The sequence below is a fragment of the Aquarana catesbeiana genome, linkage group LG06 (genome assembly GCF_042186555.1).
Source record: "Aquarana catesbeiana isolate 2022-GZ linkage group LG06, ASM4218655v1, whole genome shotgun sequence".
NCBI classification, from domain to species: Eukaryota; Metazoa; Chordata; class Amphibia; order Anura; family Ranidae; genus Aquarana; species Aquarana catesbeiana.
Window position 1 is genome coordinate 31,921,571 of NC_133329.1, and position 27,363 is coordinate 31,948,933.

General features: G+C 43.2%; 1 protein-coding gene across 1 annotated transcript in view; it reads right to left on the minus strand.

Annotated features, from left to right (window-relative positions):
- Nucleotides 1-5,928: 5,928 nt before the first annotated feature.
- The window catches only part of LOC141148262 (serine protease 27-like), a 42,826-nt gene continuing 21,391 nt past the window's right edge, over nucleotides 5,929-27,363 (minus strand). Inside the window, exons 3-6 of the mRNA XM_073635530.1 lie at nucleotides 13,801-13,963; nucleotides 9,398-9,669; nucleotides 8,013-8,182; nucleotides 5,929-6,640 (exon numbers count right to left, since the gene is read on the minus strand). Of these exons, the coding sequence (XP_073491631.1) occupies nucleotides 6,329-6,640; nucleotides 8,013-8,182; nucleotides 9,398-9,669; nucleotides 13,801-13,963 (917 nt within the window). The 3' untranslated portion in view covers nucleotides 5,929-6,328. The remainder of the gene's footprint in view (nucleotides 6,641-8,012; nucleotides 8,183-9,397; nucleotides 9,670-13,800; nucleotides 13,964-27,363) is intronic.

The window sequence follows — 27,363 nt, forward strand, 5'->3', positions numbered from 1 at the left end:
TACTACAAATACTAAAAGATACCTGTGCGAGAGCAAGGAGCTTGTACTAGTATATACAGGTAGTATATACACCTGTATGTGAGTCAACAAGATGTTCTACAAATAGAGAAATACTTATATGAGTCATGTAGATGTTCTAGTGATACCCTGTTTCCCCAAAAATAAGACCTAGCGTGATTGTCGGTGATGGCTGCAATATAAGCCTTACCCCCCAAATAAGCCCTACCCTGTTTCCCCGAAAATAAGCCCTACCCTGAAAATAAGAGCTACAAGGACTTTAACTAGGGCTTATTTGGGCGGTAGGGCTTATATTGCAGCCATCACGACAATCACGCTAGGTCTTATTTTCGGGGAAACAGGGTAGTAGTTATCTATGGAAGAGCCATGGAGATGTTCTAGAGATAGTAGATCTGCAGTAGTTATCTATGGAAAAGTCATGTAGATGTATTGGAGATTGTAGATTTGCAGTAATTATCTATGCAAGTCATGTGGATCTAGTTGAGAATATATGCAGGAATAGAAGTTATGCACTAGAAGAGTCATAGTTCTAATAGATATTAGAGCTGCGGTAGTTATCAATGGAAGGGTCATGGAGATGTATTGGCGATAATAGATTTGCAGTAGTTATCTATGGAACAGTCATGGAGATGTTCTAGCAATTGCAGATCTTCAGTAGTTATCAATGAAAGAGTCATGTACATGTTCTAGCGATAGTAGTTATCTATGGAAGAGCCACGGAGATGTTCTAGATATAGTAGATCTGCAGTAGTCATCTATGGAAGAGTCATAGAGATGTTCTAGTTGTCTATGGAAGAGCCATGGAGATGTTTTAGAGGTGGTAGATCTGCAGTAGTTATCTATGAAAGAGTCATGTACAGTAGATGTTCTAGAGATAGTAGATGTGCAGTAGTCATCTATGGAAGAGTCATAGAGATGTTCTAGAGATAATAGATCTTCAGCAGTTATCTATGAAAGAGTCATGTAGATGTTCTAGAGACAGTAGATCTGCTGTAGTTACCTATGGTAGAGTCATGTAGATGTATTGAAGAGCGTAGATTTGCAGTAATTATCTATGCGAGAGTCATGCAGATGTAATGGAGATAGTAGATTGCAGTAGTTTTCAATGTGAGAGGAATGTAGATGCAGTGGAGATAGCAGATCTGCAGTAGTTACGCATCTATGTGAGAGTCATATATAGATGTTCTAGAGATAGTAGATCTGCAGTAGTTATCTATGTGAGAGAGATTTAGTGGAGACAGTAGAACAGCAGTAGATATCTATGGAAGAGTCAGGTAGATGTTCTAGAGATAGTAGATCTGTAGTAGACAAGCCTGTGTGAGAGTCAGGAAGGCGATCTATGTACCGATAACACACAGACAGTAAAGTTACCTGTATGTGACTCAGTGCTCCTCTGTCATGGAATTAGACCACTAAGTAGTGTTTCCTCTCCAGGTGGATGGAGACTGGAGACTTTCTGGTGTAGGAGCAGAATTTCTTTCCTTCTGAATCCTTGTAATTATTGGAGATAAACATTGGCGTTACACGTCCTCTGAAAAATGACACCACTTAGGAACACAGTCATTATCCACTCTATGGATCTGTCCACCAGTCTTTATCTGGAGCAGAATCACACAATGCCTTCAGACACAATGCTGTGTACAATCCATGGTATAAACTAATATAGCCATTCAATTCACTTCTCAGTACAGGACTTGGTACCTCAAGTGATGTATATTTGCCTTACATATGTCTAATAATAAGTATTCCTATTGTCTCCAATAATTTAACAAATATGTTGGCTGCAAATTAAGTAAAGCCGGATTGGTAAAAGTTAATGCTTTCCAGGCTCTTTGATTTTTTGGGCTTTTTTTTTTTCTGGGCCCTTATAAAAGAGGGGCAGTGGTCCAGAGTGGAGAGGCCCAGGGCCCATAAAAAGGCTCAAGAGGAGGGGGGACCATGTGAGTAGAGATTACATGTCCTCAGAGACCCAGGGCTCAGTGCCCATAGGGGAAAGTAGCAGAGAACAGCACTGATGAGAAGCAAAATAATGTCACTTACCATGACAACAATGTAAAGGTCATCAGAACATGGGGTTCACATAAAGAAAAGATGGGCTTTGTATTATACATGGACTCTACCTTTGAAGATATGCCAGGGCAGCACATAGCCTGAGTAAAGCTCCATATACACAGGCCGGTTAAAAAAAAAACTGGCTGACATTCGGTCCGAGTGTATGTCGGTCTGGAAAACCAGCATGCGTCCGACTCCCAATCAGTGCTCTCACCCAATGGCAGAGAGCGCTGATCAGAATGTTCTGGCAGGGGCCAACCCCCTGTCAGAACACAACAGCTCAGCTAGGAAGATCTCTGAACTAACCTTGCATGGTTAGTACAGCGGCTCCAAGCAGAGCTGACAGGTTTTTTTCATTCAATCCCCTGGGTTGAATGAAAAAAAAAAAAAAAAAACGAGTAGTGTGTACCTGGCTTTAGTGTTAGGGATGTAGGAAAGAATGATGTTTCCCCACGTTGGAGCTCTGCAATGCATTTTGCACTTTTTCAAATACAGTTCTGAAAACTTGTTCCCGTCTGGTCTGAAGTTACTAAAGGGGTGTAATGCAAGTACAGTATCTGGCACTTGGGGTATGAAGACATCAATACGAGAGTAGTACGGCATGAAGACACTAGGGCTACCTAGGCTAACAGAACTTATAAGCAGCCTGTCGATAAAGGTGTGCCAGAGATAGGTGGGTTAGCCTCTTGCATGAGGGTTGTTGTTGGTACCCTCCTCGTGAGCTGTCCGTCTCCCACAGCCATGGGAGAAGACTCACACTGCAGATGCCTCCAGCCTATAGCCAGGTACAGAAGAGTTAAGTGAAGTGCATGCATGGAGTCCATCCTATGTGCACAGAGAGGCCCATACTGTTACTGGGATTGAGGTACTGATGATGTGCTGGAGAGGTGGATGTGGACAAGGCTCACTGTGTCCCTCTTAATTGCAAGTTACAGAAAGGTGTACATTGTCACGGGGACCCAAAAGTTAACTAGAGAACAGTTCCGGTGCAAGTGTACATGGTGTACATTCATCTGTAAAAGTAGAGGCCTGCCTTAAGATCGAGTATTCCTCCACAGCAGCCTTAGCCTTGTCCCAGGGCAATGATGAAAATGGCACAAGAGTAAAAGGTACCCTTGTGTGTAAAGTGATCCTGTTACAGGTGCCTAGCATAGTCGGAAGAACCCACCCTAGGGTTGGCCTCTCATGTGACCCTTGCTTGGCACCCTGTGAGGCGGGAAATATGGAGGACACGATGAATACCACAGAACCCTGCCCCCTTACTACATATTGGATTCAGATATATTGATTGTCTTATCTGCATGCCTCAGCAGAAATGGAGATTCTTCAGACAAGGCAACATTTTTCTAGTGTTCATCTCAGCTTTCTGATCTTGGCTTACAGGAACCCAGCATGATCTTCTGCTATTGTAGCTCATCCACTTCTAGGTTCAATGTTATGCACTGAGATGCTTTTCTGCTCCACACAGTTGTGAATATTGGTTATTTGAATTTCTGTAACCTTTTTGTCAACTCCAACAAGTTGACCAAATCCCCTTTGATCCAAAAACATCATGAAGCATCAGTTCTGTGGACAGAAATGCCTTGCTAATGAGAAAGGTGTCCTCTAACCCCCCCCCCCCTTCCCAATACCAAGGGGCTTCTGTCCACAGAACTGATGCTCACTAAATGTTTTTTGCACAATCATGAGTAATCTCTGGAGAATGTTGTATGTGAAAATCAGCAGTTAGAGATATACTTTTAAGAAAGCAACTCTAATTACTAAAGTCCTTCTAGAAGGTGAGTTCACATCCTTCCTGGCAGGATCCTCTATACAGTCTGGGTGAAGCTTAGCCAGTGTTCAGAGGCTGAAGCCTGAAAAAAAAAAAAAAAATATATGGACTAAAGGACTTAAGTCTATTCTGCCAACTCCATGGATGGGCACCTCTGATACCAGGTCCTGAGAGGTACAGTATATTGCCATGTAAGGAGGAACTTTCTTACTACTGAGAAATAAAGTATTCTTTTAACATGGTCTGTTACTATTGTCACAAATAAAATATAGATGTACTGAGTCTGATTGCTTTGGAGTGATTGAGTTGGATGTCTGCTACCATTGGATGTGTAGGATGGCACAGCACCCCATTAGTCCATAGTGCTTGACTGGTTCATCTCATGAAGAAACACGGGGGCAAAAAGAATCCTAGAGAAACAAGCCAAGTGCAAACTTGGTTGGGTTAGGGCAGGTGGTGGATAGGGGGATGAGGTCTTCCTCTTGTTGGTGAGGAGCTGATCCTCTCCGTGTAGCACACAACAGGTGACTTGGCAACCCCCCTATCAGATGGGCTTCAGCAAACTATTAAAGACCTATCACCACACGGAAGACAGTGGGCCTAATGCAAGGTGATCGACGGGTTTAGGACCCACAATATGTGCACACCTGAGGCAGAAATGGAGTTTTGCATGGGCTGTAAGTAGTCATATGATTAGACCTTAGGTCATCCCTGTTCTAAAACAGCCCCCTACTAGAGAGTGTGAGTGACTGTCAGTTTTTTTTTTTATTACACAATTGTACTCCAGCTGCTGCTACATACTGCCCCATATCACTCTGGTGCTCTACTATCAGTCCATGGCCTGTGTCCACAAGAGCCCAATGGGTGGAACTGAACATGTTTTCATTGATGGGACAGGATGAATAAAAAAAAAAAAAAAAAAAAAAAAACCTATGCAAACTTCTTGAGAAAATTAGACTTTCACGTTAATTTCTAACCAAATCTAAAACATTCTGGAAAAAAATAATGCTAAAAAGTCTCAAAAATTTGGTCCTGTAGAAGCTAAATTGAAGGGAAAAGCATTTGGTAGTAGAAATAGTCAGTGCAAAAAAAAAAAAGGTCCCATAGTTAGTTCGATTGGCAGAGGCGGCCGATGTGGTTGTTCAAAAGATAGGACGAATCCTCTGCTTTGGTAAAACATCCAATTATTTCACCAAATAAAACCCATTTTGTGGCTTTAAATTGCCACTTCCTCAGTTTAAGGTGATCCACCTAGATGACATCACTGCCACAAGCTCTAGATTCAGCCTAATGGCCAATAAAGAATGTTCCCCAAGCTGATAATCAACACCTAATTTTATCACCTTTGCCATACAAGCCCTTTTTACGCTGACTACTTCTACTACTTCATTTCACCCACCTGAGAACCCCCTAAAAAAGCACCCAGGATGGGAACGCCCGGGGCATAGAGAGCGATCACACTGACTGATGGAGACAGGTCTTCTCCATCAGTGCACTAGGAAGGCCGCGTGTTCACCTATAGTTGGGCCTCCACAGTTGTAAGTTCATTTTGACCCACTTTCCTTTTATTGTGGAAGCACTGCGTTCTTGTTTTTGAATTTATCTACTTAAGTGCTCCCCACCTCCCTCTCTTCTTGGTGGAAAAACTTGAGATTTACCAGAAACCCCCAGCCAGCGTCTCAGGATCCTTTGGTCCACGATCTACCACCACACCCCAGACCTTAGAAAGTTTTCGGCAGCACACTGGATAAGGGTTTGGATCTAAAATTTGCCCACAAGGTGTGTAACTGCATGGAGTTTGCAAGTTTATTTTCAAACTGAGTGGGTTTTGTCCTAGTAAACTTGCCTCCACCCAAAATAGCCTCAGTCTACAGTATGTGTTTAGATGACTGTGGTGGGAACAATAACCTCTAAAAAGGTTGGTTGAGAGAATGAGCCTGAGATGGTATTGAAAACCTTTCTGGTGGAATGATTTTACACACTGTAAAACGAGTGTTCATTTGCTAATACCCACTCGTGTGCCTCCTAATACTGAAAGCACATAGAAATCAGCACGCCAATAATGTAATAAAGACGTCAAAGCACAAATAAAAAAATATTTTATTAACCTTTTTCTTTTACACAAGGAAAGAAAAAAAAAAAAAAAAACACAACAAGACAAATATTAAATAACTGCAGATACAGAAGATAATAGAAATGTAACAGTTGCCACTGCTGATCCCTTATGAACATTCTGCAAGCCTGGCAGTTATACTGTTCCCTGGCTTTGATGTTTTGAGCTTCTGATATAGAACAGGTATGGAGCTTAAAGTCTTCAGAAGGCCAGAAGCTCATATCTGCCTACTTAATCTGGATTAAGGTGTTGAAACTAGGAAGTCATCAGAAAAAAAACTTTGCATTGCAGAACGCATCTCTCAGGAAAGGTTTCCATAAAATTCCTCCAAAGGCCCAAAACTGGAGGTTAAATGTGGCTAATCAGTCATACCATCATAACAATACACAAATATTTAAAACAGCTATTACTAAAGCCAATATTGACATTCTGGGAAATGTAGCTCGGTTAGTCCCACTTTGACCTTTGTTAAGGTAAGCATCTTTGTTCACTGTGCCGGTGAAGTTGACGTCCACCATGTTCTTCTCTGTCTCAGGAGCATTCTGCTTAATCCAGGTCTGATAGGTTGTTAGTCGGGTGTATACCCCAGGGCGGTCTACCTCTCCACAACCATCTCCCCAACTCACCAGCCCGGCTAGGAACCACTGTCCACCCTCGGAGCAGACCAAAGGGCCCCCGGAATCACCCTGGAAGGATAAAAAAAAAAAAAAAAAAAACACACTGTGTTTAAGGCAAAAATTGAGTTAGTGAACCACCATCTTCCATTTGTAAAAGTGTAAAAATTTAATGGACACATCTCCACTACAAAATTAAACTGGCCTTAAAGTTTAACTCTATCTACATTTTTTTAAATAATCCCAAAGCCATTTTGTAAATTCATAAGCAGCTCTGGCTGCAATACTCCTCTCCTCATGGATGCTGTCCTTCGTAGACTCATTCGCTCTGCCATTCAGGTCAGTCCATCAGCCAGGCTGAATGAAGCCTTATTTTCTCTAAATTTAGTCATGGACCTACCCCACAATGGAGCCCTGTCTTCACAGTGCAATAACGCAGAGAATGGCATGAACATCATTAGGTCAGTGGCTTTCTCTGCATTTCTGAGGACTACCCAGTGCCAGAGAAGAAGGGGAAAGGAAGAAGACTACCCTGTTTCCCCAAAAATAAGACCTAGCGTGATTGTCAGTGATGGCTGCAATATAAGCCTTACCCCCCCCAAATAAGCCCTACCCTGTTTCCCCGAAAATAAGCCCTACCCTGAAAATAAGACCTACAAGGACTTTAACTAGGGCTTATTTGAGGGGTAGGGCTTATATTGCAGCCATCACCGACAATCACGCTAGGTCTTATTTTCGGGGAAACAGGGTATGAAACATCTCATTACTGGTCCTGGTAAACAGATAAATACATACACACTCATATACACCCACACAAGTTGAACTGGATGGACTGAGGTCTTTATACGATTTTACAAACTATAAAACGACAGTTGTGCTCAAAAGTTTGCACACCCTGGCAGAAATTGTGAAATTTTGGCATTAATATTGAAAATATGACCGATCATGCCAATTTAAGGATAGCAATTACATGAAGCCATTTATTTTCACATCGTTTTTAGGATCCCTTTTAAATCAGAATGATAAACAGAAATCACCCAAATGGCCCTGATAAAAAGTTTGCATACCCTTGAATGTTTGGTCTTGGTACAGACACAGAAGGTCGCACTTACAGGTTAAAATGGCAATTAAAAGGTTAATCTCACACATTTGTGGCTTTTTAAATCACAATTAGTGTGTGTATAAAATAGTCAATGAGTTTGTTAGTGCTCACATGGATGCACTAAGCAGGCTAGACACTGAGCCATCAGGAGGTAGAAAAGAAAAGACCTGCATAACAAGGTAAGGGAGCTTTATAAAGATGGAAAAGGATATTAAAAAAAAAAAAAAAAAAAAAAAAAAAAAAGATACCCAAAGCCTTGTATATGCCAGTCAGTACTGTTTAATCACTTATTAAAGAAGTGGAAAATTCAGGGCTCTTTTGATACCAATCCAGAAGACTCACCTGACAAGAGTCTGTGCCACCTGCTTTATACCCGGCACAGATCATATCACTCAGGATTATGGGAACAGAACTGCTCACATCGGAATTGATATGGTAGAGCGAGTCGCAGGTCTGTGTGTCAATCAGGGGGATCTGGGCCTTCTGCAGGGTCTGGGGGCTCTGGAGACTCACTGTAAATAAATTGATTTTATGTTCAACATTTATTTAATCAAAAAAAAAAAAAAAAAAGAAAAAAAAAGAAATACTTTGGCTCCGTTTACATCTTGCCGTTCTGAATCGTGGGCAGAACCACAGTGATTGTCGCCCGATAAATCGCAGTAAAAAATCACGCAACATTTCTTGTTTTTCGGGTCATTTGTTATAGTCGCAGTTCATAAAAAGAAAATCCGAAAGAATAACAATAACTATTAAATTCTAGGTATTGAATTTTTATTTCAAAATTTTGCTGTTAGTGAACGTAACGAATACAAATTTATCAAAGTTACGAATTATCCGAAATAACAAATGCTGCATCTAAACAAATGGAACGGAATAATAATAATAATAATAATAATAATAATAAATTTATATTATCATCAATTATTAATTTGTTATGAGAACGGCATTCATTATTTTGAATAAATTTGTATTTGTTACGTTCACTAATAGCCAAAATTTTAAAGGAAATTCCAATACTTATAATTTAATAGTTAGTAATAGTGAAGTTATTATTTCAGATTTTCGAATTTTCAGGTTTTCGGAATTTCAAATTTTCAACTATTCAAATTTACGAATATTCGGAGAATTCGTTAAACGGGTTATTTACGAATTTGTCGAAATTCGTTAAAAACTAATTCGGAACAACACGAATAGCACATGTCTATAAAATCAACCCCTTTGTACATGTGACATATTTGTAGCTATAGGGTCCCCACTGGGAAGATTTACCCCTCCATTTGTCCTGGTGACCCTTGTCATCTGGAAAGGGAGCAAGGGCAGATTCAAATCTTTATAACGTTGTCCCGAGTACAAAAGGTGAGGGAAATCTTCCAATGGGGACAACCGAAGGAAATTCCTCTCTGCTTAGGAGATGGTCTCATGTCCTGTTGCATCTCCAGGGCAGGAAGTGAACAGAAATGACCTTCAATGGTACACAGACAGCCATGACTAAACTGACACTTCACTTTTCCATCAAAAGCCTAATAAAAAAGGTTTTTGCTATATGTATACTTTAAAAGAAAATTATTTCTGACAAGAAATTTCTTTTAAAAGCAACTAATGCGGTTGAAGAAGTCTATGCCAAAAAGTTGGCAAATTAACCAGCTAGCAGAATGGATATTAGGATCTGGAAGTACATTGATAATAAATAGCTGAGTATATTACAATCATTTCGTAACATAACCTACCTCCAGACCTGATGCTGCCCCAGCCGGTGACCCAGCAGTACATCCCCATGGGGAAGTCCACATTGGCGTTAGGGAGGCAGACTGGGAGGATGAATGTGGTAAAGTTGACCGGAGTCTCCAGCTCTATGAGGCTGATGTCCCCCACAGAGCCCACGTTTGTATAAATAGGATTTCTTATGAATCTTTTCGGCTTAACAGAAATCTCATGGGAATTTGGTTTAGAAAGCTGATAACAGCCCAGGTGGATGGTGAGTGTGGAGGTTGTCACAGTACTGCAATTAAAAGAAAAAAAAAAAATATAACAGCAAATGCAGCAATATTGTAACCAATTAATGTAAATCGGAAAAGTAATAATGAACTCGCAGGACTAAAGCAAAGAAGATAACGGAAAAGGTTTGGTGTACACATGAGCACCCAATGGAGTTTAAAGTCTATTGGGCTCTCCTAGACACAGCTGAGTGCTCAGAAAAGCCATGCCAATTCAACCAAAAGAGGAGTCTTGAATCATCTTCATGACTTTAAGATCACCCCATCCAAAAATAAGAGACACCTGTGCAAACTACTGCAATGTTTAAGTTTGCTTCTGTCTTTCTCCTTTACCTAGAAGTTCTCAGGGTTAGTCAAGTGTAGCACCCTCCTAGGTTAGGTTTCTAGGGTGTTATGTAAATTTAGATCTTTTGGCTTCTTTGTAATCAGTGGAGCAAATCAGTGTTGATTGCCTTCGGCTGTTCTGGATATCACAGGCTGCAGATTTGATTGCTCTCCCCTGCTTTCTGGAGGCTTCTGGAACATAGGAGGTTGGGCGAGACAAATGGACAGCCTGAATATTTCTTGTGCCTCAGCCAATCCTTGGGGAGGCAGGCCCAGCAGGTGGCTGAAGAGTACAAATAGTTTGAGGCTTGGAGCAGCCAAGGTTCTTGTCCTACTGGAGTAGTTCCCAGCCTGAGGGGCTCTACATGCCCCCCATTTGCTGTTTACTGCATGTTTATTAAGGTCTCAATTGTGGCACTGGAGGCAGAGGTGCAAGAGAAGCCTACCTCTACATGTCAGCCTCCACCATCACATACGTTACAGCAAGTTTGCAGTATCCCATATCACCCTACACCCCATCCAGGTATGACTTACTTTAGGGGTAGAACTACACAAGAAATCAACTATTCTCCATTGGCAAATGGAGAAATCTAGCCTACAAACACCTTAACCCCCCCCTTCCACAAACTCTTCGCCTTGGTTTGCGCTTAGCCCAATTACATGCTTGCCAAGTTTAAAGGTATTAGGACTTATGGGTAGTGATTAGGGATGAGATGAACTGCCCTGGGTTCGGTTCAAGCAGGGTTTGTTGATCTTCAAAGAAATTCAGATGTAAAATCCAAACTCTGTTGAAGTCAATGGAAGCTGAATCTTTCAAACCAAAAGTGCCCATTTTCTGGGCAGATAGCCAAAGAGTTGTCACAAAATAGCATTGTGTCTGTTCGTCAAACACCTTGCCTTGGTTTGTGTTTAGCCCATTTACATGCACGCCAATATCAAGGGTAATAGAATGTATCGGTAATGATTAGGGTGAGCTGAATTGCCCTGGGTTTGGTAATCTTCAAAGAAGTTTGGATGCAGACCCTAAACTCTGGTAAAAATCAATGGAATCCTAATCTGCCAAATCAAAGTGCCAATTTTCTGGGCTTATAGACATAGAGTTGTCATAAAATTGCATGGGGGAGGGGGCACTGCTCTGGAGAATATATATTTTTTAAATTCATTTGGCGGGGTGTAGCAAGTTTGGGAAAGCGGTTTTAAATTTGGCTGGAAATAACATTTTCCTTCTGGCTTCTATTAAATAAAAACGCACAGACCCCTCCAAAAAAGGTCCTCCAGAATACGTAGTCTAGTATATATTTTAGGGGACCCCTGGAGAGATCCGCCTTCGATTTTATTCTTAAAGAAGCCATGACATGGCATTTGTGGACAATTTCAGCAGCAACATTTTTTTCTTTTTTTTACGTCACTTTTGTTTTAGCACATCCTACAGCAAGAATGAGAAACAAGTGGCATAGAGTGCCCCCCCCTCAAAATGCATACCAGACCCTTTGAGGCTAGTATGAATTTTCAGGGGGACCCTCACACAAAGTGAGTTTTCCCTAAAAATCCATACCAGACCCATTTCAAGCATGCAGCCTGGGTGGCCCTCCTGAACCATACGAGGCCACATGAGAAGGCAGGTGCCTTGCTAAAAGCGTCCCCTGGCAAAGCATCTTGTCCTCATGTTGACAAGGGCCTCTTCCCCACAATCCAGGCTCAGTGGTTGTCAGAGTCTGTGGGGGCTCATAGGAATCATAAGCCTCCTTTAAATTAGGGGGGGGAACCCAGATACTCAGTGTAAGGGGGATAACAGCACTCTGACTTATTTACAGAAAAGTATACCCTAGAAATAAAGATTCCTTTGTTTAAAAAACAACAATCCTCATAAATGTCCCTTGTAAATCACAATGCCGCCAACTTGCCAAAAAAAAACAAAAAAAAAAAAAAAAAACAAAGAACTTCCCAGCTCAACTTACTGACCAGCCTGCAACCAACCGAACTGTCCTGTCTTATCCCACGTACACACGACCGGTCTTTCCGTCGGACCGAAGTCTGGCGGTCTTTCCGACGGAGTTCCGCTGAAACTGACTTGCCTACACACGATCACACCAAAGTCCGTTCGTTTAGAATGGGATGACGTACGATGGGACTAGAAAGAGTCCAATAGCTGCCCTTGCGTCGTTCTTGGTCCATCGGACTAGCATACAGATGAACGGTTTTCCCGATAGGAACGGAGTCCGTCGGAAAGATTTGAAACATGTTCTATTTCTAGGTCCATCAGATTTTTCGAATGGAAAAGGTCCGATGAAGCCCACACACGATCGGAATGTCCGACGGAATTGTTCCATTGGATCTTTTCTGCCGGAAAGCCCACTTGTGTGTACGCGGCATAACAGTATGCGTTAAAAACAGGGGTTTAGTTTGCACACATTTGCAAATACATGCGTAAAAAGTTAGGACTCCAGATAATATTGGGGTGCCGTGAAGGGGCTCTGCAGCTTATGCATGTACTTGCAAATGTGTGCAAACTAAGCCCCTGTTTTTAACGCATACTGTTAGACAGGATAATTTGGTTGGTTGTAGGCTGGTCGGTAAGTTGAGCTTGTAATTTCTTTAGTTTTGTTCTGCATGTGTTGCCTTTCCATGTGCGCCTTGCTGCAAAGGCCAGTTATAGGTGGGGGGCAGGGGCCATATGTTTGTACTGTTAGAATACTGGTGAGGGGACGCACTGGACAAGTTTGCTGCCATTGTGTTATAGGCTGGGTTTCCAGTGCGCCCCTGTGCCTTTGTAATGCATGTGCCTCTACTATGGAGGCTCTCAAAATTTACAGTTAGGACTGTGGATAATGTTGGGGTGCCGTGAAGTGGCTTTGCAGCTTACGCATGTATTTGCAAACATGGGAGTCTAAACCCCTGTTTTTAACACATACTGTTAGACAGGATAATTTGATTGGTTGCAGGCTGGTCGGTAAGTTGAGCTGGGAATTTCTTTGGTTTTGTTTTGCATGGGTTGCCCTTCCATGTGCTCCTTGCTGCAAAGGCCAGTTATAAGTGAGGACAGTGGCCATTTGTTTGTACTTGCCGGAAAAAAAAAAAAAAAAAACCTGACTGACCCAGCACACACGACCGAACCGAACAGTACTCCTGAAAAATGTCAGCTCTTTAAGCCATCATCAGCTATGTACAGGAATGGTAGTGACATCAAAGCCCAAATCTGGTCATGACCAGATTTGGTCAACATCCTTGCCTAAATATGGACAGTGAGGTCACTGCTATCCTCTCTACTTTGCTTATGTAGCCGGGGATTCTTGGCCATGCATACCAATGTTTCGGTGACATCAGTGGTTGCTAGGGATGCAGGGAGTGCCGCTTCCTTAGGAACCATTGAAAAGCAGGAAGCTGTCATATATAGAAGCAGTAAAAAATACTTCTATATATGATGCTCGGCTCATGTCCAACAGATGAGGTGAACCGGCAAACTTTTTTTTTTCACTGTTAAAAAGGGAATATTGATGCGGGAAACCCTAAAAACGCATCCAAGTGAATGCTCTTTTCTGTATCCACCTAAATAGATGGATACAGATTCCCATTAGCAGAGAAGAACACAACTCATGAATCGCAGTTGAAGATCTCTTCCAACCACACTGTCCTTACCACAAGACCGTATACAGCATCAAACATAAGAGCAGACAGACAGGTTAGCGCCCCAGAAAAATATCAGTGTGACAGCCGGGGCCACAAATGTCAGTGACAGCTGGGGCCAAAATGCAGCTCAGCAGAACACCTTTACATATTACCCAAGTTAAAAGGATTTTATTATGGTCACCAACCTCTTAATGCAGTGGGCAGCGGAGACAACCCAGGAGTCACTGATAAGGGATCCACCACAGAAGTGTTGTCCGTTGAGGCGTAGACTCACTTGCCATGGCCACTGTCCATCCTGGGTATTCTGCCCGCCCATAATTCGGTTCGCCACCTGAGGCCTTCCACATTCTGCAAGGAGGTGAGAACACATAATATTAAAATGAAAGCCAAATAAATTTAAAGCCAACTTTTTGGTTTAAGTGATAATGTGTAATCTTAGCGCAAGGGAGCCAATAACAGCAGCCCAATGACCTGGTGGGTTTACAGATCTAACTGAGCTTATCACAAACTGGAAATATTCTCTGATGATCTGAAAATCCATGACCCACCATCAGCTCTCATGCAGACCACCTGTTGAGCAAAATTTTTGGTTTAAAACTACCGGCATGCGCTTTTCAGTCATAAGAAAAAAAAAAAAAAAAAAAAAATAATAATAATATGGCCCTAAAGCGTGGTTTTACCAAGAAAGTTACGAAAATGAAAAGATTGCAGATTTGCTTAATTTTGATTTTACTGAATATAGGTCAAGAGTCACGTTATCCGGAAATGTGGGAAATGATACCCCTTTAAAAATGTATGATACTTCACAAATTGCACAAATCTTTTTTTTTTTTTTTTCCCCTCGAAGAACAAAGGGGAAAAAGTTCCTGATGTGTCTAATTGCCTTCTAAAAAGGTAGGATCACATACAGACTGGGTGATTAAGAGGTTTAAAGATACTCTTACTAAATTAGGTTATGCTGAAATTTTAAGCCTACCTTTCAAATCAGAATGAATCCATGATTCTCATTTAGTGATGAGCTTAACTGCCCTTGGTTTGGTTTGAGCAGGGTTTGGCGAACTTCAAAGAGGTTCAGGTGATATTTTCTCCACTGCAGGTGGTGCTCATCCCCAGCAGCAATGTAGGTGGAGGAGGAAGCCGAGAGGAACTTAGTTCCTTTATGGTTTCCTTGGTCAAAGGGAGACAGTGGTAGATTGGATATTGGCACCCCCATGTGACTTTGGCAACCATTTTAGGTCAGGCAGAGTCCATTTAAGACCCTGGCTCCAGAGTTTGGTGCACATTTCACATATGGCTAGAGAAGGAACAGGTCACCTGTCAGCGACAGTGTTTAGCATCAGAGAAAGGTTCCATACGAGTAAGGAAAATGCAGGGCCTTCCTTCCTGGACACCTACCCTCTTGGGTATGGACCGACCAGGCCACTTTTCACCCCTTGAGACAGATGCCGTTGGCACACCTGAAACCTACTGCTACTACTCATTGCAGTTACTCCTGTGAGTGCTCCTGGCCAGATTGCCTTCCTGCCGGGCTGTTGTGCATTGCTGATGTAGCACCCTGATGTTTAGGCAGGGATGCTTTTCAATATAGTGGCCAGGCGGTAGTTGCCTTGGCCAATTGTTAGGAGGTCAAATGATTTTACCCCAATTCTGAAATAGCAGCACTTCTCTCTTCTGTCGCTAGGTGGCCGGGTACCTGGTGACATTTGATAAGACAAGGGCATTGCAAGGACAGATGAGGAATGAATGGCGTGTCTCAGCCAATAGGCAGGGATTTTCTTCGATCCCTTGGCCTGCTGGGAGAACCTATTTATTTGGGTGGAGTCAGGTAATCAGGGTTCTGTGCCACCTGGACGGCTGTCTGGGTAGACGTGTGTTGTACTGCCCCAGGCTGCTAGGCCAGAGTCTGAGGCCTATCCCCGGGAAATCTGGCTGCTAGGCTGTCTGAGGGGCCTATCCAGAAGCAAGAGCAGCGTAGGGTTGGGACTGCGGCTTGCAGTCCAACCAGCAGTGATGGTTCTGCCAGCCGGAGAACCTGTCATGGACGGAGGATCTACAAGAGGAGATTGTAGCCTAAAGTAAAAGGAGTTTGTTACAACTTGTGTTAGAAACGGTTACAAAACTGTTGCCATTGGAGACAGCGATCCTACTTGTGCAGATGTGGTGTCTTGCTGGATGCCTTTCCCTACATGGCCGTCTACCTGTAGAAGTCGGAGTCTGCCAATTAACATTACAACTACTAAAGGGTGTCCTGGCCCTAACCCTCTCTCCCACAGTTCTGTTTAAGAGATAATAAAATCTCTTTGCATTCAAGAAGCGTCTGGCGCCCATTAATCTACCTAGCATGGCACCCACCATGCCTCGTAACCCACTCTGCATAGAAGGATGTCAGCTGTCCCCAACTCTGGGAGGTCACCCTTAGGCCTGGAGAGGCCCAGGACTTGGCTACACTGAACTTCAATTTCAATATAGTTCTGTTTTCTACACTTGGACGCTGAGTGTTCTGCTGCCCCACCACGCTGCAAATACACACATGCCGAATCGGATCCCCAGAAAGGACCTACAGCTGACCAGTAGGGAGAGTGTTTCACCGCTCAGGTGGATCCAGACCCAGGTGTAAAGTTAATGTGAAGCCTTCAGAGTTGAAGAGTCCCAGGTGCTGGCTAAATGCTGAGTACAGCAAGGTGTTGGATAGAAAGATCTGGATGCCGCACACTGGATAAAGTAGAAAACTTGTCTTTATTGTAGAGATAGGACCATCAAAAGTACAAGACAATCATGCAGGATGTACAGGATCAGCTGACGCGTTTCACACTCGAAACTGAGTGCTTACTCATAGCTGGTACAGCTGACCAGTAGTCAAAAGAACCTAAGGAATCTAAGCTGGTTTGTGGCAGAGGCCTTAGGAGGGAGATAATCACCCACCTAAAGAATTTATGGGGGGGAAGAAGAAAGAAGGAGGAAGGAAGAAGGAGGAAGGAAGAAGGAAGAAGGAGGAAGGAAGAAGGAAGAAGGAAGAAGGAGGAAGGAAGAAGGAAGAAGGAGGAAGGAGGAAGGAGGAAGGAGGAAGGAGGAAGAAGGAAGAAGGAAGAAGGAAGAAGGAAGAAGGAAGAAGGAAGAAGGAAGAAGGAAGAAGGAAGAAGGAAGAAGGAAGAAGGAAGAAGGAAGGAAGAAGGAAGGAAGGAAGGAAGGAAGGAAGGAAGGAAGGAAGGAAGGAAGGAGGAAGAAGAAAGAAGGAAGAAGGAAGAAGGAAGAAGGAAGAAGGAAGGAGGAAGAAGGAAGAAGGAAGAAGGAAGGAAGAAAGAACTTTCGCTGTCTGTTGGGTCGGTGTGTCGTTGGATGCAGCTGCAGGGTGGGTACCATCAGGAAGGCAGAAGAGCCTCCTAAAATTGCAGCCACTCCTGCTACACGCGCAATTTACATTTCTCTGTATTGCGTTTTACTAAACTGATTTTTTCTTTTCTTTAGCAATGCGTCTTCTCCTATCAAACTAGTAGTTATTGCTTTTAACTTGTCAAAGTGGCTTCAGAGAGGATGTAGGAGATCATCAGCACTAAATACCCAATGAAGCATGAAAAGTGGCAATGGTTTTTGAACCAATGTGCACAGAGCAAACTAAAGGTCATTCCATCTCCTTTAGGAATAGTGGATGGACTTTCAAGTTTCTCTGATAAAACCTTTAGAGCAGCGCAAGGGTTAGCTCTCCAGTTATATAATGAGAGCAAATTTCAACAAACAACTAATTAGAAAACAGGTTGTGCTTGGCGCTCATCTCCCAGCAAACAATAAAGCTCTTTATAAAAGAGTCAAAAGAGACCTTGAGCCAAAAATTAAGATAAAATGAAGAGCCCATTAGAAGATAAAAACAAAGCTAGCTTTTGCTGCAATATTCACCTTCAACCCAGAGATTTCCCCTGCATTACTTTTTTGCCACTTGGTGACCTTAGTCTGATGGCCATAAAAGGAAAGGTCTTTATGGCGCAAGTAGTGTATGTTTAGCAGAGAAAAAAAAAAAAAAAACACTGGGAAGGATAAAAAGTGGTTTATTGGACTCATGGTTACCAGGGGTACACTTCAGTAAGCTTCCTTTCACAAGATGCATCTCCTCCAGAGAGACAGAAGAAATCTTTGTCAGGCTTGACAAAGAGGCAGGAAGTCCTTGAAATGCGTAGCCACACCCCAGAATGTCCCCTGGAATTTGACATCATCCATTGGGTTCTTCTGTCATCTACTCCCAATCTAGACGTGCTCCGAGCTTCCTATGCCTACCAGACTGGCGGTAGTGCTGCACAATCCCTGGACTTGATGCCTCTACTTCAGGGTTCCCTGGATGTCCCGATTTCTTATGCTCTACATGCCTTCACAAATTTCAGGACATGCAAGTTACCATTTTGTTTTTATCATACAATAAATGTTTTAATGCTGCACTTAGATGGTGCCCTCCGCAGTGTGTTTTCAGTCTGATGGCCATCATTACTCTCCCCCCCCCCACTTCAGTTGAGCCCAGGACTTGCTCCCAGGCCGTGACTGAACAATGAAAAAGGAAAAGCAGTACATCGATGGGATCTTGTCTTAGTCACTCTGCTCTTTCCTTCAATCAGTATGTTTGTCAGCACATGAATTGATTGGCTCTTTGTGCTGCTTATTCCTGTCACACTCCAGCTCTGCTGTACAGGTTGACACGTCTGCACGAAAAGCAGTCATTGTATGTCGCTGCTTCGAGAGTCATTGGAGGCGCCCGCAGGGCGACGCCGGAGCCGAGGCGCGTGGCCGTCGGCCACCCGCGATCGCTCCACAGAGGGCCAGAACGGTAATCTGTCAATGTAAACAGACAGATCCCCATTCTGACAGGGGAGTAGAGAGCAGTGGCGACTGGTGCTCATAATTTTTGTGGGAGGCAAACAAACTGAAAAATTCTGGAAAAAAAAAAACCCATCAATTGCAGCCTCACTGTGCCCATCAAACACAGCCACTGTACCAAATGCAGCCACTGTGCCCATCAAATGCAGCCACTGTGCCCCCCACCCGGCACTTACCTTGTCTCGGGTGGGCAACGGGTGACGGCGGCGAGCGGTGTCCTCCATTTCTTCCCCGACGTCTTCTCCCGCCCCCCGCTCTGCTATGATAGGCGGTTGCTATTCCTAGTGATCAGGAACAGCGATCTCTCTGTACTCCACAGTTAGAGACACCTCCCTGGGGAACACTTAACCCCTTCCCTGCCAGTGACATTTATACAGTAATCAGTGGCTATTTTTTAGCTTTGATTGCTGTATAAATGTCACTGGTCCCCAAAAAAACCATCTATAAACACATACACATACATACATTTTTTTTTAATAATAAAAATGCCATAAATGTATTCCCTATTTTGTAGACGCTATAACTTATATACGCTTATTGCGATTTTTTTTTTTTATCATCAACAATATGTAGTAGACTACATATTGGCCTAAACTAATGAAGAAATTTTTTTTACTTTTTTTTGGAGGGCATTTATTATAGCAAAAAGTAATATATTTATTTTTTTCAAAATTGTGTTTTTTTTTGTTTATAGTGCAAAAAAACAAAAACAAAAAAAAAAAAAAACGCAGAGGTGATCAAATGCCACCAAAAGAAAGCTCTATTTGTGGAAAAAAAAAAAAAAAAAAAAAAAGCGAACGTCAATTTTGTTTGGGTACAGCGTCGCACGAACGCGCAATTGTCAATTAAAGCGACGCAGTGCCGCATCGCAAAAAATGGCCTAGTCATTAAGGGGGCAAATCCTTCCGGTCCATAAAGGGTTACTACACCCTAGCTTTTTTTTTTTTTTAAACAACAAAACATGTGCCCAGATCTTCCTATTCTGGGCTCCCTCAGCGGTGCTAATAGCTCCACTCTGCATCGAGTGCCCACATCGAAGAAGCGCTCTCCTTCGGTGGACACCCGTGCAGGCGCGCTCCCGAGTCCTGCTTCTGCGTCCATTGACACAGAAAGCAGGACTCAGCCCCGTGCCCCCCCCCCCCAGCCAATGGCTGGAGCTGGTGTGCTCTTCCCCGGGGAGAAGAAAAATCGGGTTCAGGCAAGTAAAAAACGGGGGCACTGGGGGGGTTGCAGCACTACAGAAGGTTTTTCACCTTAATGCATAAAATGCATTAAAGGTGAAAAACCACGAGGGTTTACAACCCCTTTAAGTGGTTAAATATATTTTATGATGTACTAATAATTACAGAGCTGCATCATTTGTGCCGCAATCAGCTTTTAAGTGGAACTAAAAAGGGGTTAATGCTTACCTTTCCAGGGATCCCTTGCCAGCACCGTCTTCTGTGTGCCAGTCTTTGGCGGTCTTCATTGGCCGGGGTGCGATGAGGCCTCTCCTGTGCATGCTAAGGCGGCCTTCATTCCGGCACACATGGGTAGCTCAGTTTACAGCGCCGGAGAAGGCAGATAGGGGCATTTTATTGCGGAGGAGGCACAAAAAGACATAAAAGCCTGCCTGCTCACAGTTTGTTATAGTGGAACCTCAGCTCCTCTTTATACCGCTTAGACAATATCAGCTCCTACTACTATGCACAAGTCACCTCCTGGTTAGAGTCACCTCCTGGTTTGGGGGGGGTCACCTCCTGGTTAGAGTCACCTCCTGTTCGGGGGGGGGGGGGGGGCTCACCTTCTGGTCGGGGGGTCACCTCCTGGTTAGAGTCACCTCCTGGTTTGGGGGGGGTCACCTCCTGGTTAGAGTCACCTCCTGGTTTGGGGGGGGTCACCTCCTGGTTAGAGTCACCTCCTGTTCGGGGGGGGCTCACCTCCTGGTTAGAGTCACCTCCTGGTCGGGGGGGGGGGGTCACTTTGTCTCCAGCACATTGAACCCAACGTGCTACAAATGGGGATAAATGCCATGGAGTAGAGGAAACGTGATGTTCTGAGCAGCTCTAGAGTAGACTATTGACAGGGAAAAGGAAGTGTTCTGTTCAGACGTCATCCCTGCCAAAATAAACTTCCCTCAGGGAAAATAAACTCCATTTCTGCGTGATGTAGCAGATTCTGAATAGTTACCTGAAATCCAGTTCCCATGGCTGGGTCACAGCACCTAGGGGGCGATGCTGGAGGAGGGGCACAACTGGGGCAGGAACCTCTTCTGCATGGTCCATTCTCATAGCACTGGACTAAAGCAAGCCATAGATGATCGGATAAATTTTCCCTGCAACCATGGAGGAGAACGAAAGTCGCTCGATTTCCCTCCCGCAGCACTATTGTGTTCTGCCAGTGGGGAGCCTTCCCTGCCGGTACAACACAATGACGACTGCTGGCAGTTATAGCTGCATGCAAAAAACCCAAAAGGCTGGTGGTACTGAAGTTGATCAATGGATCGACTTCAGTACCACCAGCCTGCCCATGGATGGATTAAATCTCAGCCAGTCCCTTCTGATTCGCCCTGGATGTGATCCATCTATGGCCGATTTAAAGTGGTAGTAAAAGGCAGTTTATGTTTTATCCTCAGGTAAGCCTATAATGAGGCTTACCTGTAGGCACTGGAAATATCCCCTGAATGTGCACTGTTTAGGAGATATTTATTTGGTGTAGCATCTGGTGACAACACCGGCACATGCGCTCTGAAGGAACAACATACCCCCTGCCGTAAACAGTGACTCCCGTCCGGAGCCCGCAAAGCCAGAAGATAAAACCGGGTGCTGGAGGGCTTCGTTTTAAAAAAGGTAAGTTTCACATCATGTGCTAGCATGCGATGCACATTATAACCCCCCCAAGTTTACTTCCACTTTAAGACTGGCCATAGATCAGTTATTTTTTTTATTTACATAAAATTAGTTTAGTAAAATCTGTTAAATTCACTGAATTTGTTTATTCAAATTCAAAACTCCATTCGAATTTTCCAAATTCGGCATATCTGCGGACGATACTAAGCTAAGAAGGGCAATAACTTCTCCGCAGGACGTGGAAACCTTGCAAAAAAACCTGAAAAAATTAATGGGGTGGGCAACTACATGGCAAATGAGGTTCAATGTAGAAAAATGTAAAATAATGCATTTGGGTGGCAAAAATATGAATGCAATCTATAGACTGGGGGGAGAACCTCTGGGGGAATCTAGGATGGAAAAGGACCTGGGGGTCCTAGTAGATGATAGGCTCAGCAATGGCAGGCAATGCCAAGCTGCTGCTAACAAAGCAAACAGAATATTGGCATTAACCACTTGACAACTGGGCACTTAAACCCCCTTCCTAACCAGACCAATTTTCAGCTTTTGGTGCTCTCACATTTTGAATGACAATTACTCAGTCATGCAACACTGTATCTATATGAAATTGTTGTCCTTTTTTTCACACAAATGGAGCTTTCTTTTGGTGGTATTTAATCACCGCTGGGTTCTTTATTTTTTGCGCCGTAAAAGAAAAAAGATCGAAAAATCTGTAAAAAAATACATTTTTCTTCATTTCTGTTATAATATTTTGCAAACTAGTAATTTTTCTTCATATATTTTGGCCAAAATTTATACCGCTGCATATCTTTGGTAAAATTAACCCAAATCGGTGGATATTATTTGGTCTTTGTGAAAGTTATAGAGTCCAAAAGCTATGGTGCGAATATCTGAAAATTGATCACACCTGAAATACTGACGGCCTATCTAATTTCTTGAGACCCTAACATTCCAGAAAAGTACAAATACCCCCCAAATGACCCCTTTTTGGAAAGAAGACATTCCAAGGTATTTAGAAAGATGCATGGTGAGTTTTTTTAAGTTGTCATTTTTTCCCACAATTCTTTGCAAAATCAAGGTTTTTTTTTTCCTTTTTTTTTTTCCCCACAAAATTGTCATATTAGCAGGTTATTTCTCACACACAGCATATGCATACCACAAATGACACCCCAAAACACATTCTGCTATTACTCCCGAGTACGGTGATACCACATGTGTGAGACTTTTACACAGCGTGGCCACATACAGAGGACCAACATGCAGGGAGCACCTTCAGGCGTTCTGGAGAACCCAGGCCAATTCTGACATTTCTCTCCTACATGTAAAAATCATCATTTATTAGCTAGAAAATTACATAGAACCCCAAAACATTATATATGTTTTTTTAGCAAAGACCCTAGAGAATACAATGGCGGTTGTTGCAACTTTTTATCTCGCACGGTATTTGCGCAGCAATTTTTTTAACGTGTTTTTAAAAAAAAAAAAAACTGTTTTGTGCTTTACAAAAACCAAAACAGTAAAGTTAGCCCAATGTTTTTGCATAATGTGAAAGATGAAGTTACGCCGAGTAAATAGATACCCAACATGTCACCTTTCAAAATTGCACGCGCTTGTGGAATGGCGCCAAACTTTGCTACTTAAAAATCCCCATAGGCGACGCTTTAAAATTTTTTACTGGTTACATGTTTTGAGTTACAGAGGAGGTCTAGGGCCAAAATTATTACTCTCGCTCTACCGATCGCAGCGATACCTCACATGTGTGGTTTGAATACCGTTTTCATATGTGGGCGGGACTTACGTATGCGTTCGCTTCTGCATGCGAGCACACAGGGACAGGGGCGATTTAAAAATTTTTTTTTTTTTTTTTTATTGTTCATTTTACTTTATTTTAGTTTGATGCTTTTTTCCAAAAAAAAAAAAAAAAAAAAAAAAAATTTTGACCACTTTTATTCCTATTACAAGGAATATAAACATCCTTGTAATAGGAATATGGCATGACAGGTCCTCTTTACAGTGAGATATGGGGTCAATAAGACCCCACATCTCACCTCTAGGCTGGGAAGCCTGAAATTAAAAAAAAAAAAAAAAAAACGATCCTGGCTTCGATCGTAGCGGTGAGTCGGTAGAAGCGCGGGAGGGGGGGGGGGGGACATCTCCTCTCGCAAGAACGATCAAGCAGTGGAACAGCTGCTATGATCATTCTCATGGTGTAGGGAATCGCCGGCTGAAAAAGCCGATATCTGAATGATGCCTGTAGCTGCACCCATCATTCAGATATCCCCGCACAAAGTCAAGGACGTTGTATGACGGCCGGCGGGCGGGAAGTGGTTAAAACGCTTTTTTTTTTTTTAACACAAAGTTGTCCATTTATACAATATTTCTACCACATAACATGTACATACCAAAAATGACACCCCAAAATAGATTCTCCTACTCCTCCTGAGTACGGCGATATCACATGTGTGAGACTTCCACAGCCTGGCCACATACAGAGGGCGAGTACAGCTGAGCATGGCTCAGCATGGCAGGGTATGGCGGGGTAATTGCAGAGTATGGCGGGGGCATTGCAGAGTATGGCGGGGGCATTGCAGAGTATGGCGGGGGCATTGCAGAGTATGGCGGGGGCATTGCAGAGTATGGCGGGGGCATTGCAGAGTATGGCGGGGGCATTGCAGAGTATGGCGGGGGCATTGCAGAGTATGACGGGGGCATTGCAGAGTATTGCAGAGTATTGCAGGGCATTGCAGAGTATTGCGGGGGCATTGCAGAGTATTGCGGGGGCATTGCAGAGTATTGCGGGGGCATTGCAGAGTATTGCGGGGGCATTGCAGAGTATTGCGGGGGCATTGCAGAGTATTGCGGGGGCATTGCAGAGTATTGCGGGGGCATTGCAGAGTATTGCGGGGGCATTGCAGAGTATTGCGGGGGCATTGCAGAGTATTGCGGGGGCATTGCAGAGTATTGCACAGCATTGCATAGTAGTAGGGATGGCTGAGCATGGATGGATGGATGGATGTCTGTGTGCAGCGCTGTGGGCACTACACATACAGCCCACAGCGCTGCAGACATCCATCCATCCCCCTCCCCGCTCACTGTGTACCGATCGGTACACAGGAGGGGAGGAGAGGAACCGGCGTCATCAGATGACGCCGGTCTGTTTACATGTGATCAAATGACGGCGCGATCACATGGTAAACGGCCGCGATCAGCGGCCATTTACCGGGATCCGTGATGCGCCGGGTCCTCAGGACCCGGCGGTCACGGATGTGTTCGGGTGCGCGCCCCAGGGGGCGCGCGAGAGGGGAATTCTGGGAGGACGTCATAGTACGTCCTCCCAGAGTTATCCAACCGCCCTGCAGCCGTCATTCGGCTATGGGCCGGTTGGTAAGTGGTTAAAAAGGGGGATCAACTCCAGAGAAAAAAAAAAATAATTCTCCCGCTCTACAAGACTCTGGTCCGGCCGCACCTGGAGTATGCTGTCCAGTTCTGGGCACCAGTCCTCAGGAGGGATGTACTGGAAATGGAGCGAGTACAAAGAAGGGCAACAAAGCTAATAAAGGGTCTGGAGGATCTTAGTTATGAGGAAAGGTTGTGAGCACTGAACTTATTCTCTCTAGAGAAGAGACGCTTGAGAGGGGATATGATTTCAATATACAAATATTGTACTGGTGACCCCACAATAGGGATAAAACCTTTCCGCGCAAAGGATTTTAAAAAGAGACGTAGCCATTCACTAAAATAGGAAAAAAGAGGTTTAACCTTAAACTACGTAGAGGGTTCTTTACTGTAAGAGCGGCAAGGATGTGGAATTCCCTTCCACAGGCGGTGGTCTCAGCGGGGGGCATCGATAGTTTAAAAAAAAAACTATTAGATAATCACCTGAATGACCACAACATACAGGGATATACAATGTAATACTGACATATAATCACACACATAGGTTGGCCTTGATGAACTTGTGTCTTTTTTCAGCTATGTACTTATAGATCAACTATCATTATGTGTATGTAATATTATATAATGAGTACATAGGAGACAGGTTAATGATCTCTAATCCCCCCCACCATTAACATCTGCAGATCAACCTTGTAACAATTATGTGTGCAATTTGTTTATACAGCGAGAGGGACAGAGCCTCCACCTGCCCCATCATCTCTGCATAATTGTTCCTTGTCTGTGTGCTTCTGCCATTGTCCTCCATCACTGGATCATTGTTCCAGCTAATTTTTCCTCCAAGTGACCGGCTGCCAAACACATCTCCATGTGCCAAGATGCCAAAGTGGAAATTCCCCTCTTTGCAAGCTTTTGAATTTAGGCAATGCAAAAAAAAAAAAAAAAAAAACAAACCCCAGTAAGGGCCAGTTCCCACCACATGCAGTCCAGTGCGTTTTTTTTTTTTCTGCATCAAAAAAACACATGGAAAATAGGGTATATGGTTTGCAATGGCATAGTTCACACCAGTGCCTGCCGTTCAGTGCATTCCAGTTCCACAAAAAAAAAAAAAAAAAAAAAATTATATATAAATAATAATAATAATATAGAACCTGCTGCATTTTTCAAAAATGCACCAAAAACACACTGCAACACACTTATCCTTATTTAAGCTTAAGAAAAAAAAAAAAAAAAAAAAAAAAAAAAAAAAAAAAAAGCACTGGACTGCATCAAAAACGCGCATGCATAAAAGCTCCTGGAACGCATCCGGACTGCATTTCTATGGTGTGAACTGGCCCTAAAAATAAAGCTAAGTGAGGAAAAAAAAAAAAAAGCGACTGAATTTGCTAGCTAGTTAGGGCTAACTCCAAATGATTCTGAAAGAAGAGAGAAGAAGAGAGAAGAAGAGAGAAGAAGAGAGGAGAAGAGAGGAGAAGAGAGGAGAAGAGAGGAGAAGAGAGGAGAAGAGAGGAGAAGAAAGAAGAAGAAAGAAGAAAGAAGAAAGAAGAAAGAAGGAAGAAGGAAGAAGTGGTGGCAGAATCACCCCCCCCCCCCCCCCAACACACACACACACACACACACACACACTTTAAAAGGTTAAATACAAACGAAAAAAGAAAAAAAAAAAATATATGTTAATTTTTATGTGAAGAAGGGAGGTCAATATTTATTTTTGATGCACCTTTACAGGCTCAGAGCGAGTCTAATTTAATACTAGTACAGACCTAAAGTCGAGTGGCCCGCTTTAGTTCCCATTCACGTTTTTGTGTGTGCAATTTTCACACGATTCCCCGTGTCGCACATAGGGCAGCTTATTCACTTCAACAGCCTTCCCCATGTGCGCTCATCGCTCCTGCTCCTTCTTGGGCGACAAGATTCACGCGATTTAAAAAAGGCATGTTTTTCCATGCGATTTTGTTCAATCGCACGTCGTTTGGGGTGCCATTTAGAACGAATGCCACCCAAAAATGCATTTCGCATTTTTTTTGCCACACGATTTGGAATCACGGACAGAATTGCGACAATTTTACCCACAATTCCAAATCGGGAAGTGTGAAAGAGGCCTGAGGTGTGGTTCACATTGCCATCCCTTGGATTAATGTTAGATAACTTCTCCAGCTATTTTACACAAGACTTTCAGGGAAGAAGGGGGATCAGCAAACAAATTCCAGTAAAAAAAAAAAAAAAAAAAGAAGTTTTTATTCATTAGACTTGGGATGGATTTAGAGATACGCCATGTTTTAATTGCTGTTAGAAATGTGTTCTCTCTTGTTGAGAGATTCCGGTCGACAAAGTGGATCTCCATAGATACAAGAACATAGATGATAGGTGTTACACTCAAAAATCTAGTATATGTGAACCACACATTATTGTTAAAGTCCTTGTGGGTCTTATTTTCGGGTAAGGCTTATATTGCAGCCGTCACCGACAAGCACGCTAGGTCTTATTTTAGGGGAAACAGGGTAGAAGTAGGTTAAGCCTAGTACACACAGGCCAAATGTCGGGAGAAAATCGGCTGGTAATGTAAATATACATACACACAGTATATAAAAATTAAAAAAAAAAACGAAAACTGCCTGTCATTCAGCCCATGTACGATAGAAGCCGGCTGGCTTGTGTCAAACGAGCATG